The sequence below is a fragment of the Acipenser ruthenus genome, chromosome 41, assembly GCF_902713425.1.
Source record: "Acipenser ruthenus chromosome 41, fAciRut3.2 maternal haplotype, whole genome shotgun sequence".
Lineage (NCBI taxonomy): Eukaryota > Metazoa > Chordata > Actinopteri > Acipenseriformes > Acipenseridae > Acipenser > Acipenser ruthenus.
Genome location: NC_081229.1, coordinates 4,735,081 through 4,754,525, shown reverse-complemented (window position 1 = coordinate 4,754,525; position 19,445 = coordinate 4,735,081). Strand labels below are relative to the sequence as shown.

At 41.8% G+C, this 19,445-nt stretch overlaps 1 protein-coding gene across 2 annotated transcripts; it reads right to left on the bottom strand.

Annotated features, from left to right (window-relative positions):
* Positions 1 to 1,421: 1,421 nt before the first annotated feature.
* On the bottom strand, positions 1,422 to 19,384 carry LOC117971086 (taperin-like). 2 transcript variants are annotated; one of them, XM_059010904.1, is made up of 4 exons: positions 19,211 to 19,384; positions 13,917 to 16,619; positions 3,935 to 4,148; positions 1,422 to 2,700 (listed from the first exon to the last, which is right to left on the bottom strand). In XM_059010904.1, exons 2-4 carry the CDS (start codon positions 16,524 to 16,526, stop codon positions 2,681 to 2,683), a joined length of 2,844 nt encoding a protein of 947 aa, XP_058866887.1. In that variant the 5' UTR covers positions 16,527 to 16,619; positions 19,211 to 19,384; the 3' UTR covers positions 1,422 to 2,680. The 2 variants fall into 2 exon arrangements, with proteins under 2 accessions (XP_058866887.1, XP_058866886.1); XM_059010903.1 differs by lacking the exon at positions 19,211 to 19,384 and adding an exon at positions 17,942 to 19,192.
* Positions 19,385 to 19,445: the final 61 nt, after the last annotated feature.

Here is a 19,445-nt window from a genome sequence, read left to right as displayed (position 1 = left end):
AAAATAAATGTACATTCCATAACTAAGAAATAAAATTCTGCATTGGAATGATTGAGTGCATCTAAAAAAACAAAAACTCCCTAATGCTTCAGCATCAGTAAGACCGTATTGTCAGTGGTAACACCAATAGCTCGCACGCAATACCAACTTGAACCAGCAGATGGCATGTTTTTACTTAGATCTCTTTTTGGCCAAGCTTACTAACTATTCACGCAAAGTTTGCTTCTGAAAAGACTTCTCAAAGCGGATTTTTTTTTTCTTCTCCGAAGTGCGGCTGGGAAGCATATTACCGTTGCACTATGCCCTTTAGCCACTTTGGTGAAACTTTGCGGGCTGTTTCCCCACCTCACCCCCTTCACGATGGCCTCGGGGAGTCTTTTCAGAAGCTTAAATAGTCATTTCCCCCCTGTTCCCTTAACTTGTTTTATTATGAGACATCCAATCATTTCCAATGGTTCTAATTGCAATTTCTCAAATATTGTGTTCTTTATGTCTGCACATCTGTGTTGGGGAGCTTTAATGTGAGTTCAGGAGCTGTTCTTCAGTTCTAGTTGCCTGCCATAAACATCTGTAACACAGACTAGAGCAACCAAAGCGCCTTTATATTAGTAAGCATCTAGAGCACTTCTATGTACTGCCAGCAAAACAAAAGGACTTGGTCCAAAGTGGCAGACCCTAGATGGCACTGGCTCTTACTTCTGTAAAGACACTTAAGCTGATCTAGCCTGCGTTACATATATATATGGCAGGCATCAAGACCCAAAGCCTCAGATGACAGCACTGTCACACAGTGTTTGAGTGAGAGGAATAAGCAGGAGGATTGCAGGCACCACAGAAAGGTAAAGGGACAGTGAAAATACTGCTTTTTCTTTAAGAAAATGTAAAAGAGACATGATCTCTTTCAGGTACAATCCCCTTCGCGGTGGGGTGGAGTGTACTGAAATTCAACAACAAGCTGGCAAATGCATTTGTTACAAGTATAAAAAAAACATTCTGTGAACTTTATACCCACACAGACAGAACATATATTTTCAAGCGCTTATCTCTGTATAGTATACATGGGTCAAGCACAGGGAGGCTAAATAATATGGGGCTGCTTGTGCTGTAAATTTTACACTGCGATATAAAATGTGACCAGTAGGGGGTGCAGCCTGTGTGACAGGCAGTGTTGTGTGATTCCCTCACACCAGCAGCCTGTGCTGCAATTGTAATTACAGTCAAGTTCATCACCTAACTCTGTCAAAGGCAGGTTTGAGTGCAGTAACTGCTTGGCTGTCACCAGTACAGCACTGTGAGCATTAATTCTGCCATTCCTATAATTTAGTCCACAAGTCACCCTGTATACTTACTGCTGCACAGAACACATATTGAACCTACGCAATATCTAAATATATTATAGCATGTGGGGGGGGGGGGGGGGGGGGGGGGGGGGGGGGGGGGAATGAATCATATGTTTTCCAAAGATATAATTAAAATATATATTCTTTCTGAATGGGTAGTTTTTGTATTTTAAAAAAAGCTACTAACAAATTCTATCTATATAAGTGCAAAATATATTTGTGTTTATACAGTGCGTCGAAAGACACATTTATTAAAGGGCTGATTGTGGGAGTTTCAATTGCCTCTTTTCTTTTTCACTCACACATATTCACACACCTGTTCGCTTTCCATTCGTAACCCTGCTTACTCCATATGAATCAATAGAACACATGGGCTTCCTTTCTTAATAAACATCTGGGTATCCCTGAACATATCACGGAAGAATTCAAGCAAACTATCAACTATATTTTGGAGATTAGTTATTTTTAGACTTCAAAGGCTTTGTTCCAAGTTCAATGATAAGAATCATAGAGTATGGATATGACCAAAAATTTTGCAGCACCGTACAGAATTAACTAATTTTGCTTCATATATATTTCTATTATTATTATTTCTTTAATGATATGTCTAAAATTCAAGGTGATGCAAATCTTCCTAATAGCTGAAGGTGTAGTAGCGGCACAAATCCACCAGATGGCGCTCTCACGATGCTCACAATTTCACAGTTTTTTTTTTCATTTCAATGATCCCATCGGCCACTCTTCAATAAATGCAAAGATCTTTCTCGAGCAACCTGTCCTGCAAGTACAGTGGTTGTTCCCTGAAATTTTATCCATGTTTCAACTTGTGGAGGGTTGTGGGATAGCCAACTGGCTGGAGGTCCTCCACTGGCGGTCAAAGGTTGATTAGGATCATAGTTCCATAGTGGGTAAAAAAAAAATCGAATTTGTCGCCTCACTCCTTTTCTAGTCATTTCATTTGACATTTCATTTCCATTAAAGGGTGCTTTATACCATCTCCATTTCCCTAGTATTAGATTTCTTGTTTATTATCCTATTGTGTGTTTTGCACGAGCCTCTATTGTTGTTTAACTGAGATCATTATTTGCTTTGTTTACTCCCCATGGATAGCCTTCAGTAACCTTTTCAGAAGCAGTTTCTGATGGAATAGTTGGTAAGCCTGGACCAAAAAAGCAACAGAGAAGCATACAGGCCACACACAACAGGACAGCAAGCAGGTGGGAAACCAAATAGTACAAAAATGTACAAGGATCACTTTCAAGAAAAATCCCATCATTCTTTATATAAAAAGCAAAGCTGATAGAATTTGTTCTAAGAAGTAAAGATAATCCCAGCTGTTGTTATCGTCGACAGGATTCATCTGTTGGAAGAAAAAGAGACTTTTATACATTGCAGTGCACCGAGCACAGCAGCATTGCAATCATAAACCAATGTCCTAATTGTACATTCATCTGAGAATCTTAGAAATTAAAGCCATGATCGATCGCTGCGCGTCCAAAGCACAGACGGGATTTTAAACAGTTTGAACTTTTCTGATTAAAAAAGTCAGACCAAGGAGTTCTTAAAGAACCACACGAAAGAGAATGATTACTTACAGAAACAAAGAAAGACTGTAGCATAAAGTCACAGAATCTAATTAGCTGACTGAAGAGCAGCAAAGATATTTAAAAATGAGAGACACAAATCGATGTAAGTGTAAAAGAGACAGCGTCAGTATGTTTGTGCTCATAAAACATGCTTGAACACAACGTCAGTGTGACTGAGTTGTCACTGTTCTTGCTACCGAAGACTAGCATTTAGGGGTGTGGAGGAATTCGTATTTTCTGAGTAATTACCTTTAAGAAGTATTTAAGTGGCAGGTACTAAATAAATCAAAGCACACACTTATTTATTAATGTATTGATTTCAAAACAAGAAAAACTGCCCTTCCCTCACCTTTACAGTTCAGTAGCCATGATTGACAATAAACTTCCTCATAGAGTGTTTTAAAAGCTGATTGGAAGTGAATTTTCCTCTGCTCTGGGGAGCTGACACGGAAAAATATATGTTGAAAAACTAGCAGATGCAACAGATTCGTCACGCAAACATGACCTGCCGTTAACCTTTTGATATACCGCTGTGGAAACTGCCTGAGTTTAACCAGAGATAACGCCTTGCTCAGGCCTGCAATCCCACAATGCACTGCAGAGATGATGCGTTGCTAAGGAAACTAAGGAAAGTGAAAAAAAACGACGACCTCATATTAAAAGGCTAAAAAGAATGACAAATAATCGCTTATAAAGTAGAAATGCATTGTAGTCAGTTTGATCCTGACAGTTTCTGTATTAATAACACTATCAGATATTGATTGATACGTAAACAAGGGAAACCGAGGAACCACATTGTTTTGTGTTGAGTAATTAAACACATTGTATTGCATCTAATTATACCGAACAACTTTCTTAAAGGCAATTACTCAGAAAATATGTGTTTCAACACCCCGTTACTAGCAATTGCCTGTATTTTCAGATCCATTGAGAGCCTTGAATGGGACAGCCCACTTCTAAATCAAAAGGGGGGCGCCTTGTGCTCCCTGCTTGCGAGGGGTGACTCACCTACAAGGAGTGGTTTAGCCCGACCGGTGGGTGACCCCGGAATGACCCTGTGGGTGAACATGACCGTCTCCTCCTCTTCCTCTTCCTCGGCTGCGGGCGGGCCAGGGGGCGGGGCCTCGGGCTCGTCGTCCAATCCCAGCTCGGCCAGCAGAGAGCTCTCCGAAGGGTACTCGAACATGGTCTCCAGCCGGGAGTCGCTGAATGAGATGCGCAGCTGACGAGAGAAGAGATCAGATCAAGTCAAAAAGAGAGGCCTGTGTGTTTAATGATGTATTACCCAAAAGGATTGCAAACCCAGACTTCCACCTTCATCCCTCTTATTAGAACCAAGTACACACTCTGCCACTTTATTAGGACCAGTCTGTCTACCCGATGTGATTTGGCTGGAGGTGGGCGTGTTCTCCTGGTATACTCTGGGTTCCTTGATTACCCTGGAAGCCCGACTGAAAAGTACTTGAGCATCAGATCAAGACTACCTTACAATGCTGACCTCTGATGGCGATGGTGCTTTCATGACAATAACGCATCCCTCCACCAGGGCAGGACTGTGAATGTTTGAAGAACTTGACTTCTGCCTACCTCTCTGCACCTAATGTGTGAAATATTACCGGCTGAACGGACCCCTCGAGACACCAACACCTTGTGCAGTCTATACCACGTGGTGTAAGGGCTGTGATCTGGGCAAACGCTGGTCCCCTTCCCCCTACACTTTCTCTCTCTGAAGCAGCAAAAACCAGCGAGGAACTGCATTCGCTCCTCGACACAACACACCAGCATTTCACTGTTCAACAGCAACCAGCTTAATTGTTTGTTTTTTTGTAACTGTCCCCTTAACTTCTATGCTGTTTGCAATAATTCTGAGTGCTTCTCATTGCATGTGTTTGAAGTCTGCTTGTAGGTGCTTTCACTAGAGATTCAGGAGCTGCTCTTCAGTTCTGGTTGTCTTGCATTGACATATGTAACATAAAGCTGAGGGAATATGAAGCTACTTTGTGGCTTGGAACTTGGTTTCAGGAGACTGGGTTTCAGGTCACTGCATGGCACAGGAGGGAGACTTGGGGTTTGATACGGCAAAGCTGCCTCAAACTAGGTCTCCTGGAACCAGGCTTCAAGTAGCTTTGTGTTGGCTCAGCTTAACAGCCAGTCAGCTATGTTAAATATGTCTATGGTTGATAAACAGGACTGAATTGCAGCTCATAATAGGTGGACACAAGACTATATATTAACGTACAGCTATGGCCAAAGTTTTGCATCACCCTACGGAATTAACTGATTTTGCTTTATAAAGTCGAATGAAACCTGATGAATAATGTTACATTCACATATTGAATTACATACTGCTTTGTAGTATACTTTATGAAACACTGACATTTTGAAATCTAACCTGAAATACTGTACTAGTATTATGGCTTCCGGTAGACTTTTGCAATATCATTTTGTTTATTTTATTAAATGATGTTCATATAGTTTTTTTGTCATTGTGTCAATCCTAAAATTCTAGACGATGTCAAACGTTTGTCCATAGCGGTATATGAAATGTCACAAACATACAAGTCAAACCAGGTCAAACTGAAAACCATGTCCTAATCACACAGCCTAATGTCCAGGATGTCATTGTGTTGCTTAACAAGGTCGTTGCTGTGCAGTAATTAGCGCTGTTGAAACGAGGATTAATCCAGCCCCAATACCAGCTTAGTGTTTTGCTCACAGTAGGGTTCCGCAGAGCAGGATTCGATTTGGTAATTCTCTGTAATTCAGACATCTGAGAGAAACGACTGAGCCAGAAACACAGGGGGATTGTGGGATAGCAGACGTCAATTACCCCGGACAAGGAGATCCTGTTTTTAGAAATAAGCTAGTTGTTTTACTTTGAATTATTATTATTAATAATAATAATAATAATAATAATAATAATAATAATAATAATAATAATAGAGGCTACAGAATGGATAAGTGGTTAAATCCCAGCATGCACGAGAAAACACGTTTCCAGAGAAAATGTTTCCTTGTGTATGCTGGATGTTTCTGTGCTTCCAGAAACAGAGACGTGATTCCTGGAGTAGACCAGAGTTCTACTTTGAGCAACATTTTACCTTTAGCCTATCAGGAGAGACTATGAGCATGAGTCATCGATCATGTGACTGTGCAAGATGGTGGCTTCTGCAGAAGATGACATGGTTTGGAATCCTGCTACAATCAATCGTTTTTATTGATATGTACGCCGATGCATTATCGTGTCATTTCGGGTTATTCGTGATCCTACAAGCCTCAGCAGCTCCTCAAAAGTGTCTGGCTCCATACCAACAAAACTGTGATAACCGAAGAGTAGCTCATTTAAAAGATTATGTTACGCTCCTCTCTGCTCAAGATTTAGGATCCACTCCCCTGTCCACACGACTCTGTTCCTGTGCTTTCCCCTTCTTTCACAAAGTTTTAGTGCAATTAGAAGTGCAGTAAGGCTTTCCTTCATTTTGGAGCGTGCAGCAGGAATGATCACGTGCTGCCTGATAAAGTTTCCTGACAATGTTTCTTGACAATTTTTGAAGTACATGTTTCCACGTGTATGCTGGGTTTCACGCGATAATAATCACGGAGTGAGTGAATACAACAACGCTGACGGACAATAGCTCTGAGTCTATGTCTTTACTCACAAACTGATGATCTGAGGTTCCCACGAAGGAGCATCGTGATTTCTTTTTATCTCACATGTCATTAACCATTCACTTAAGTGCTGTTGTGGTGGGGAGCTCTGAACTCAAAGTGGCGTCACGCTGAGACAAGCTGGCCTCTGAAATATCAAAAATGCTCTGGAACACCCACAGGAGTAAGAGAGAAGTCTTTTTCTCCACACAAATCCAGGGGACTAAATAAATATGAGCATGTATTCACAATAGCTCCTGAGCTGTTTTTAAGAAGGTTTATTTGTATTTTTGTGAATGTTAATCTCTGATTGTACAAGCTGTTTGGACTCTGGTTTACAGATTACGAGACATCCAACACAAAACTCATATTGAACTACTATTAGACATTAAACCAGACTGATGCTTTTCAACTCCAGAACTACACTGTATGTTCCATGCATGAGATGATATCTGTAGACAGGATAAGACGATGCACGTAATTGACAAAACCCTTCTCAGGGTATTGGTTGGTCTTTCGTGATTTGTCATAAAATTATCAAAATGATATTCATTACATTTTTCTAGACCATTATTTAAAAAGCCAAATGTATTTTATTAATTAAAAATAAAATAAAAAACTACTTTACAAAAGAAATCTGGTCATTCAGTCTCATACATTTTACCTTGAGTTGATCAGTGTTTAAAAAGAGCGACTGTATCCCCGTTATCAGGGAGGTGCACCCCCTTAATTGAACTGATAATTTGCTTAATTATACCTTTTTACTTGTTTCCAGGTCTTAAACATTTGCAGATTTCAAGTTACTTATCAAATGTTATAGCTAGCTTGAAATATACAACTGTTCAAGAGCTGAAAACAAGTAAAAAGGTCTAATTAAGCAAATTATCAGTTCAATTAAGGGTCTAGTTAAGTAATTGAGAGCTCAGTTGGAATGAAAACCAGCAGACACAGGGGGTCCCCAGGACCGAGTTTGAGAAGCCCTGCTATAGAAACTCAGATCAGGAAAAGGTTAAATAAAAGAAGACCGCATTCTGGTGTTCTGGAGGGGAAGTCTGTAACCATGACAACTAAGCCTTTCCTAGGATGAACGTTCTTTGCTCTGCACGTGGAAAGTGTTCAGACTGCTAGATTCCCATTAATCTCACGAGAAATGCAGACCTCAAAACAGATTCATTCATTTATCTGTTATGAACTGGGCAGCAGCTAAAGAAGGACTGGAGATTTTGAATTGTGATCTGCTCAGATCTCATGAAGATAAACTAAGCGTGCCCCTACATCTGACTTTGAAAAACGTAGAATACCAAGGAAACACCATTGAGTGAATTTGTAGTCAAGATTAGAACATAAGAACATAAGACAATGTAATGAGAAGAGGCCATTTGGCCCATCAATAGTAGCTGAATGGCCTTTTAAAGGATACTAGTGATTTAGTATGACTAGGTAGCCCATTCCATCCCCACACCACTCTCTGTGTGAAGTGTCTCCCACCCTCTGTCCTGAGTCCACTTCATTTCTAGCTGTGTCCTCTGGTCCTGATTTCTGTGCTGCACCTCAAGTCATGGCTAGGGTGAACTTTGCCAACTCCTTTTAAGATTTTAAAGAGTTCAATCAAGTCCCCCCTAATTCTTCTTTGTTCCAGGCTGAATAGATTCAATTGTGATAACCTGTTTAACATGGTCATGGGACACTGTCTGTCTGTAGCTTTAATAAAACTGTAGTGAGATAACAGATACCTAAAGGAATTATATTGTAGTGTCAAACTGAACAGGATTGTGGGACACTGTCTGTCTGCCTGTCTGTCTGCCTGCCTGCCTGCCTGTCTGTATTTTGAATGACACTAAACAGACGAAATTCAAGTCCCCATATGGAGTTCAAATCCATCTGCTCTAGAAGTCTGCTTGTTTCCTGTTTGCGCAAGTCACATGAACAGAGGAGTAATTAACCACTGGAAATGCCAAAGGTTGTTCAGGGGTCAGGCTGGTACCTGGTCCCTATTGTGCTGGGATTGAGGCACCATTACTGAGCTTGGCTAGCATACAGAAGAGATTATCTCACAAACGCACATGTTGACAACAAATGCATTTCCAGTGCAGCGCCTGAACTGACTGTCTCTGCTTAACCCTATAGCCCACACATTTATGAAATGAGCAAATCGACTTCATTTACGGAACTAGATTCCGTGTCTTGTACAACACCCTCCCCACCCTGTCTGGCAACCCACAATGCACTGCAATAATACTGTAGAGGGGTGCCTAAGCATTGCATCAGATGGGATACAGAAATGGGCACGGCAGGGTAAAACAGCCAGTCCTGTCTGAAACCCAGCTCCAGTTACAGGTAGGAGGGTTTTGTGCTAATCTGCCAGCTCACCAGAACGTTGCGCAAATAAGGGAGGTTTGCCTACAAGCGAAGAGCCAAAATAAAATATGTGTTGCTTCACCTTTAATGGATCTACCACAGGATTAGGCCAGAAAGGAACTCACCTATTGCTGTTCTGTTTTTGTGCATCAGATCCTATTGTATGTAGGTCAGCCCACGTGTGTAATGTTGCTCAATTCAAGGTTCATTTTTCCTATGTCCACTTGTTAGTGTGAGTTGCCATCTTTAAACTTCAGTCTTTGGTATGTTACTTAACATTATGAGAACTGGTCAGTATTAAACAATGGTGCTGTTTACAGATGGCGCTCACATAATAAAGGTAGATGTGTTCTTGTTCTAGTCTTTAGCACTAGTTTTGTTGAGCAATACCGACCCATTAAAACAATGCTAGTTTTGTTCGGATTACAAGCTGAATAAACCTTCTTACAGGTTCTGCTTTCAGATTTTTGCTTACAAGCTAACTTCCTCTTTTCTTGTAAATTTCCCTTAGCAACACTCAAAGTCACTTTTGGTGTGAAGCCACGCAGGAAGTAGAGGCAGTAAAACAGGAAGTGAGCAGAGCTGAGTACATAATTTTTGCATTTGGGAGGGAGGATGACATTCTGAGAAACTGTGTTAATAATAGTTATAAAAGTGTACTCTAGTGAGCCTAAACTGCAGTTACAATGTATCAAACATGGTAGAGTCTGGTAATTTTAAACTGCAGTTACAATGTATCAAACATGGTAGAGTCTGGTAGTTTTAAACTGCAGTTACAATGTATCAAACATGGTAGAGTCTGGTAGTTTTAAACTGCAGTTACAATGTATCAGACATAGTAGAGTCTGGTAGTTTTAAACTGCAGTTACAATGTATCAGACATAGTAGAGTCTGGTAGTTTTAAACTGCAGTTACAATGTATCAAACATGGTAGAGTCTGGTAGTTTTAAACTGCAGTTACAATGTATCAAACATGGTAGAGTCTAGTAGTTTTAAACTGCAGTTACAATGTATCAAACATGGTAGAGTCTAGTAGTTTTAAACTGCAGTTACAATGTATCAAACATGGTAGAGTCTAGTAGTTTTAAACTGCAGTTACAATGTATCAAACATGGTGGAGTCTAGTAGTTTTAAACCACAGTTACAATGTAATTCTATATATAGTCCAGTGATCTTATACTGCAGTTACAATGTAATTCCAGTACAGTCCAGTCTAGTGTTCATAAACTGCAGTTACAATGTATTAAATACAGCATAGTCTAGAAGTCGTAAACAGCAGTTACAATGCAATTCTATTACTGTTTAGGGATCTTAAACAGCAGTTACAATGCAATTCTATTACTGTTTAGGGATCTTAAACAGCAGTTACAATGCAATTCTATTATTGTTTAGAGAGCTTAAACTGCTGTTACAATGTAATTCTGGCACAGTAAAATCTTGTGATTTTAAAGGGCTGTTAGAATGCCATATAGTGTAGTCTAAAGAAATTTCAAGGTGTTAAAGGGTTAACTAATGAACACCCCCCCCCCCCCCCCCAGCTGTGGACCTCTTCAAGGTCACATGACCTTGAGTGACTCACTTCCTGTCTTAGAGTGTACACAAGGACCCAAACTATTGTGGAGTAAGCCAGCTGCTCCAAACTGCAATACACATTTCCTGGAAGTAACAAAACAATTGCCTAACAAGAAACTGCTGAGAAATATCACACAATGGCTCCTACAGCTAAGTTCTGTATGAGTTTATTCAATGTTGTTACCTTCTTCCACTGCCTTTACTTATTTATTAATATCATTCAGCAGTGTGTGTTTGTATATTTGTCCATCTGTTTGTCACACTTACAGGTTCCATATATGTGGTGAATCACTTATTAAACTGTGATGAAACCTGGGCTTCACATTATTTAGCAGAAGTTATTGGGAGTACCCAATTGTGGAAATATATGGAGGTGTCTGTCTGTCTGGTCATCCATCTGTCTGTTTGTCACAAGCAATTATTCCACATTCTATAAATCAGCCACTATAACCTTTACCATGATACTAACACCTCATTTGCTTACACAGTGACATCTTAAATAGCACTTATCCAAACTCCATTCACTATCCAGGGACATTTCTTATTCTATATAGCATTCTGTGCATATATTTTTTCTTCATAATGAGCTTCTTTGTCGTATTGATCGTTCTAGTTTTGAATTTGCAGTTGGGGCGGGGGGGTCACAGTGCAATGCTCAAACACGCAGTAACCTGCTTCCTTATTTAGAGAAGTGTGAGCTTTTAGCTACAGTGGTTTGTACGGTTTCCTGTCTACAAAATCTGTTTGTCTGGCTTGTGCAAATGTCGCTGTTGCACACGTATATGTGCAGCACAAATATATGTGCATCCTAGAATAGAGCTCTGGTAATCCACAGCTCTTTGTAGCAACACCCGGACAGATTTACTACAGGTTTCACATGCATGTTAATGGACATTGTGGTACAGCTACACCTGATCAATACACACTATGTGTCGAAACGCATGGTTTTGTTCTGTTCTAATCAAGATGTTTTTAATAAAATGTAAGAAGATTTGTCTACATCAGTGGTTATGAATGTAGAAGAGTTTTTTGAGTGTGCGCCCTGTCTCATCTCCACAAATATCAAGGGGAGGCATGCATGATTGTTTATATACATATTAAACATGCTTCATATTAATTGCATTGCCTACACTTTGTAATTCAAATTGATTTCTCTGTCACCTTTAGTAGAGTTATCCACTGAGCCGTTGCAATAGATTCTCCATTGTGACTGCCTGCTGTATTGAGTGATTACTAATATTGAGTAGGAGGCTGTGTGACCTAGATGTGGTTGCGATCAAAACTAAAACAACAAGTTTCCTACAGAACCACATTGTTGAATTTAGTGTAAGAGAGGCAAGTGCTGCGTACTGGCACTGTAGCCCCAATTGAGTTCATCTTAATATTTTTCTTGTTCATGTCCCTTGCTGTTTTGTGGTGTTTTCAACTAGCCCCAGCTACCTGACATTTCTATAAACACAGAGAGCAGGTGGGACCAGCGGAGTTGAAAGGTCACACTGTCACATGGTTTGAATGGAACGAGGAAGGTGGTTCAGTGACTTAGGATTCTCCAGATGAGCGCAAACAGCTTACATTCAGATAAAGGCAGATTTGAACTCAATGCTGGAGCAAGGGGACCCAGAACCACTCGGAAAACACCACAAAAAAGTCAAGGAACTGGAAAAAAAGCAATTGAAATTACTTTTGAAACTATTCACCGATTAGACTTGTTTTTGTCTTGCTTAACAGATGTACCTGCAAAAAAACATTTTGTCAAAGAGGATATTTGGCCTCATGATACTTTAGTACTGAATACAGAGAAGGTAGAAACGAGATGGCTTTATGGATACTCCCTGTAAGGAGGTGACTCTTTGCATCCTCCAATGCGGTTGGATTTACTCTGTAATTCAATCAAGAGATCTGATAACTGATCAGGACTGACAGCAGGTGATTTCTCAGTTACAGCTAAAGGGATTTAAGGTTATATTTCTCTGAGCATTTAGGAATAACCCCAGGAGTGCTTCTATTTAATCCTATGCATACAGTGGGGTACCCGATTACAAAGCCAACAGCCCAGGTGGCACCAGTCTGTCACTTTGAGCAGGTCATCTGTTACAATGAAGGCTCGTCACTCAGGAACATTTCAAAAATACAACAAATAGTCCCAGGTGATGCAGCCATATATCAATGAGACTGTGGTCTTTGCTTCCATTTTCCTCTGGTCGAAAAAAAGATGTATCTTTTATATACATTTATATAATAAATAATTATTTAGTTAAGAAAATATGTAAAAAAAAGAAATATGCCTGTGTTTATGAATATGAATGTAACTCTATAAATAAATACATGTAAAGTCAACTTCAGTATTAAGACCAGCTGTGTATTCAACAGAGCTAGGGCCAATTACAATTGTCATTGTGTAATTTGTAATGAATTGCAATTACAATGTAATTCAAATTGTAATTTTAGTTAAACCTTGGCATAGCTGCAAAATTGTATTTGTAATTGTAATTGTATCTGTAATTGTTCAATTACAGTTCAATTATACACCTTTCCAAGCACAATCATTCACAGTTCCATGTTGTGTTTCACATTGAGCGAACGTTCTCCTTGTATTCTCAACCCCTTTCAGTGACCCCGTTTGCTTGAAAAAACGTTCTATAGTATGCTTGTGTATTTGTACCTGTGATTACTGATTGGTAGAATAAACAGAGTAAATTAAGTATGTATGTTACTTTTTAGTGTAATTGCAATTACTGTGGAAACTGAATTGGAAACTATTCAAAACGTAAGGACATTTGAAAAGCGTGCTTGAAAGAAAACTAAAATAAATATTATCTCAGTCAAAGTTTTAAGGCCAGCTGCCTGGTTCTAATAGGGAGTTTTCACCACGCAGAAAAGATCAGTTCCTCTATACAATATAATTCAGGTCTTCCTGGAACTGCTTCTCTCATCAACAGGATATTCACAATAATTACTGAGCTATTCAAACCAACTGGCTTCCAGACTCCAGCACTTCCTCCAACCCACTGCCTTCCATTGAATGTAATGAGGTGGTTTATGACCATGCACACTAATGGATGTGCAGCTGCAATAACTACCCCCTTTGTAACTGTGGTTTTGTATTGAGATGTTTGTTAGCTCACTCCCAGTTGGCCCAGTTACAGAACCCAAGCGGTTATTTGCAAGTACCCAGTGGCTGATCTAAACCAAAACTGCACAAGATTCCTGCAAAACACACATATTACAGAAATGAAACAGCAGGGTGTTAAACTCACAGTGACCCAGCTGCACCCAGTCCTGGATTTCAGAACTTCTCTTTACTGAAATGACCAGGTAGATGCCCCTGGTAAATCATCTTTAACATAAAACTCTTGATCGTTTCAATAGTAAACCCTGCAACAGCAATTTGAGGACAATGTAGTCCACTCACCTTTTTCCGATTCGTATCGCCTTTCGCCAGACAGGACTTGTCTAATGACAAATAGCCTCCAATGACCCGTATCTCCTCCACCGTGGGGTATCGCTTCTTATTCTCCGCCCCTTCTGCAACACCCCCGTTCTCCACAGCTGCTGCCCCGACAGTAGGGGGTGCTGTTTTACCAACCCCAGCACTGTTGGCACTGCCTGCCATTTTCCTTGGATTAATAGTAATGGTATTGCCCTTTCTCTGCATCGCGGGGGCGGTAGAGAGTTTGATCGCAGGCTCTGGGGCTGTTACAGCCACTTTAGGTGGGAATGTAGTGGCCCCGGTCCTTGTGTGCCCCCTGCCTAAACTCCTGAAGGGCGCACATTCCTTTGGCCCTTGAGAATTGTGCTGTAGGGAGAGTCCCTCCGCCCCTTCTGGCCGGCCACAGAGAGATGCCCCTGAAGGCAGAGCAGGACCAGTAGAAGCGGTAGGTCTGACAGTGAAAGGAGAGCGGCTGCTTTCTGGTTGAAAACCAGCTGTAGGAGCAGGAACAGAGGCAGCACCTGGGGGAGGGTTTTTAGTCCTAGTCACCACCGGCTTCAGATTATAAATGCGACTCATGTTGCTGTCGGTTGTCCCTTCTGATCCTAAAAGGGCGTCTGGATCCTTTGTGGAAGAAGTTGTGTCATCGCGGGGCTGGGGAGCAGCGACTGCGTGAGGATGGCTCTCTCTCGTACCGGCCTCTTCCGCGTTATCAGCCCAAACCACTGCAGGAGAGGCAGCAGGGCTCGTCTCAGATAAAGCTTGCAGTGGTTCTGAAGGAAGGCAGGGACAGGAAACCGACAAGCAGGGCAGCTGATGAGGGACGCCCATTTCCTGTTTGAAAGAGGAGGCGGTCGCCGCGGCAGCAGTCTCCACAGCAGCCTCCGCCCCTTCTCCCCCTGCCTCTTGCTTTTGTTGTGGCAAGGAGTCAAAAGTGTGGCAGGCAGGGGAGGGAGGGGGACGTGGGGGCTGGGGGGAGGAGGAGGAGGAGGAGGAGACAGGCTGGTGGGTGTCCTCTGAATGGGGAATCTGCTTTAGGTGCTGGCTCTGTTTTTGGTGGAAGTCTCTTTGGCCTTCTTCTTCTTCTTCTTCTTCTTCTTTTCCGGGAGGTCGTTTTGGGATCACCACAAAGGAGTTACGGGATTGTGCTCGGAGGTTCGCCAGGGCCAGAGCTTGGACGTCACCTTCTGGGATTTGGGAGAAATCCGGGCTGGGAGCTGGCTTGATTTGGAAAGCCCCCCAGTCGCTGGCTTCCTTTGAAGCTGCGCGGCCTCCGAGGACAGAAAGATCAGGTAAGATAGGCTCTGCAGCCTCGTCACTGGCACCTTGCCTTAGACCAGTGTTGGGAATGGGATTGAATTCCTCCGCTGGGATGACCACATCATCAATGGGAGGGTACTGCCTGGGAATTGCAGTGGTTCTTACTTTAGTGACTTCATTATGGGATTGTATATACAACTCACTGTGCTTGTGCTGGCTGTTAATAGAGTTACTGGAGTCACTGCTGCTGCTGCTGCTGCTGCTGGGGTAGCTTAGAGATCTCCCAGGGGGCTCGTGTCTCTTTGTGTCACACGATGTGGTTTCAAACTGACTCCGATAGCCAGCCACCACTGTGCGATGTGGAGCTCTGTCCAAGGGAGCATCCTGGGGCAAGGTGTTAGAACCACCAGGAGGGTTAGCGGCTGACTTTTTCCCTTTTCCGTCCACCTTTGTTGCTTCCCATTGTGAAGAAGGAAGGAAGCTGTGCGGGGTTTGGTGTTTCTGATTGTCCATGAGGATGTTTTCGGTGCTCCTGGAACGGCTTGGCCGGCCTGGGTTCCACTCCTGCCCGCCAAACTTGCTTAAAAGCTGGCTGACTCTCCCTTGCTCCTTGCCCCCTTCCTCTGGTAACAGTCCACCATCGACGAGGGAATTGAGATCTCCCACACTGTGGCTCAGAGAGGACTTGATAATCAGGATCTCAGAGGCGCGGATTTCTGTCACGCAACTATCCCCCGCGATCCGACTGCTCCAGTGCCCTTCAGCACCCTGCGATTTCAACACCTGCTCGGGAAGTGGTCTGCCAACAACAGGAGCGTCCTCGGATTTGATAATGATGATGTTTTCCGCTTGGATTGTCCTGACACAGGGAATAATGTGGCCGTAAGTATCGCCGATCTGTTTAACCCTGCAGCTGGTTACATCATCGTCCTTTGTGGGACAGGGCTGCTCCAGCAGCTGATTCTTCTGGTTTCTCTGCAGTTTGATAAAGGGGTTCTGGTGAATGGGGGCAATTGTCTCCCTCAAAACTGTACAGTCTTCCTCCTTGTGTTCCTCGGCTTTATTCTGCTCTAGGTTTCTTTGGGAGGTTTCCAGGGGATGAGGGACACAGTTCGCTGTGCTGACCTCGGGTTCAGAGGCACCGGCACTGGCATTGCCCCCCGACAATGCCCCCTGCTTGGCTTTGCGTCTCTCGATTATCTCCCTCTTCCAGGCTGGCATGTTGGCCAGCCGCTCCTCCTGATCTTTCTCTCGTTGGCGGCTCGTCTCTTCCTCCCTCCTCTTCCTCTCCAGTAGCTGGACCTTCCATTCTGGTAAGGGGGGCGAAGTCATTTTAAGGGAGTTGATGAAGGCAGGTAGTTGGTGGTGGTGTTACTGGACCTCTATTGCTTGCGTTTTGGGTGGAGGGATATACGGATTACCAGTCTGAAACAAAGAAAAGCAGATAAATACACTCACTTCAAAGGACATAAATGGTGATACTATACAGAGTTGATTTGCAAAACAGCCATCACAGACAAAGCACTTGAACACAAATTTCAGTAAGACATAATATTTGAATAATTGCTCAAAGAAGCATTCAGAATGATTGCAATACAATACATAAAGCAACACAATTTGAAAATGTCTTACTACAAAAGCAACATCCCTAATATTGTATTTCATTCACCAGACCATTTCTGTGGTGTGACAGTATTGACGGTATTGTACTAAGGATGTTAATGATTCTAAATGCTCTCTCACTGGGAAACGGAACGGAAAACCCTGGCAGCTTATGAATCACAAAACAGAACAACAACAAAAAAAATCCCCAAATCCCCAAAGCGCAACAAACACGCCCCCTCGCTGTAAACCCCGCATGTGCTTTCACTTCTACAAAAATTAAAATTCTCCCAGAAACTGAACCTCGAAATTTGAAGCGATGTTGCCCCTGCGTGTTTCTACACGTATGCATTTTCGTGGTGGAAGAATACCTTGCACTAAAATGCAAATGAGTTTGTTGCTATAGAAGTCAGCAATGCAATTTGAAGATAGGAAATTAAGTAATGCCGCCGACAGCCACAACCACGTGACCATATATGTAGTATATAAGGCCTGGGTCAGTTAGCTGTTAGTAAGTGCTAGGCCTTTTCAGAGCAGTACTGAGGGCGTAGTCACTATAAGGTAACGCGTTATTGACCCCAAACATTGCTGGGAATTAGTAAAGATTTTAACTAAGGGCGTTGTCTTTTTAAGAACGCCTTTTATAATAAAGTAACCAAACACGCACCGAGTACATGAAATAACTGCAGCTGATTTTTTTTTTTTTTTTTAATTTCCAGATAATTTATCGAGGGTGTGGTCATAGACATTAAAACACAACGAGATGCAACTAGATAACAGTTTTTTTTTTTGTTTTATTTTGTTTTTGTTTCTATTGATCGACTATATTATAATGCAAATCATATTTTGTATATGATTTTGTAGGCTATATCACCCGTATATATCTTAAAGTTGCCAAAATACCCTTTAGAATTCCTATGCAGTTCTATACTATTCTCTTATGACGTAGTGTGCAGTATTTTGGCGTACGACTAAAGCGAATCCTCTGATCATAAATGCAAACACAATGCCACCGACGTATGACAATGCAACTCTATGAAAGGGTATTGTATAAACAGCGGTGAAATGGACGTCACAAATGCGTATCATTTACAGCTCTGACACACAAGCTTGGATCATTGCTGTCAAATATTTTAATGACTTACCCTCAAAAAACGTTTACCGCATCCAGCAGCGAGTTGTTGATACAGAAGCACTGCAGAAATATTTGTAAAGTACACAGAGTTAGTTGAAGTCTTGGCGAGTCTGGCGGTCAGATATTACACGTGTATACTACCACAACATAGACAAACGAATTCCACATCCCAGACGCAGTCGGTATATTCCCGTTATGATGGTACAGTTTCACCGTTTTCTTTACCGCAGTCTTGTTATTGTGCTTCGGAATTAAGGAAATACGTAGGCTAATTTCTTTACGCGAATCCTCCTTCCAAGACAATCTGTTTTCACCATGCAATGCAAATCGGCTTCATAATGAGAATTTGAAAGAAATACCCTTTTTCTTATATATATATATAAAGTAAATACAGAAACATATCCGATTGTCAAAGACACACGTCTCTAATCTAAAGACGTCCCGTCAGTCAGGATGTTAACCAGAGGGTGAGGGCCGGCAAACATATTACACGCCCCAAAATACAAAATATTTTAAAAGATATCTGTTAAATAAAATAAACTCGTGAACAACGAAATCCAAACTGTCCAATTAAAAAAGCAATTGCATCCACGAATTGGTGCCATCCATAGATGTCCCGCTGTTTATGAAAACGGATCAAAATAATGTTTTTGGAGGGGTATGTTCCTTTTCAAAGAATGAGCCACGGTGCGTTCTTTTGCAAGATTTTCAGATTTCAGTCAGAAATTGGAACGGCGCTGTAAGTACAGTCCCGCGGTTCAATGCGGTTATAGTCCTGCGCGAGAATGATGTTGCTCTCTTGAAAAATAAATGATGACTAAAAACGTTTCTCTTTTTTTTCGTTATTTTAAACTCAAGAGGCGTCTCGTTGCGACATGTCCGTTTTCTTTTTCACTCGCTCGGTTCTTTTCAGCTGTCTCTCTGCAACCACATTCTTGATTTGTCAAGACAGCTCGCTCTTTTTGGAACAAAAGAGGGGGTGGAGAGAGGGGGCGCAAAAAAACTCAAAGCGAGTTGTCTTCTTATATATATACAGAGATGCGTTAAGATTTGACATGAGAAAATGCGTTGTAAACGAAACAAAGTTGTTCCATTAAAAAAAAAAAAAAAAAAAAAATCAAGTCTCTTTACTGCATTAAGACATACGAAGAAAAGGCTTCGTAAAAACCAAACATGAAATGCCAATGGGATTTGTTTCCAATATCAAAACGCTAAAATCTACAATGTTAAATAATAATAATAAAAAAACATTTTATTATTTAATACGGTATAATCGTACATATTTTAGATAGCAGCGACCACGTATACGTCCACGCTGGTGTCTGTAGCCCGCTGGCCGGACAGTCCGGTAAGATGTCACGTCTGCGTGTTATTCCAGGCTGCAGCGGATTCCACACTGCAGATCACAGCTATACAGCATGGCGACTGTATAGCTCAGCTAAACCCTCCTTATGGGGACGAGTTTGGAATGTAGCCCAGACAAGGGGGAGCTGGACCGGGAGAGCCACCCGGCA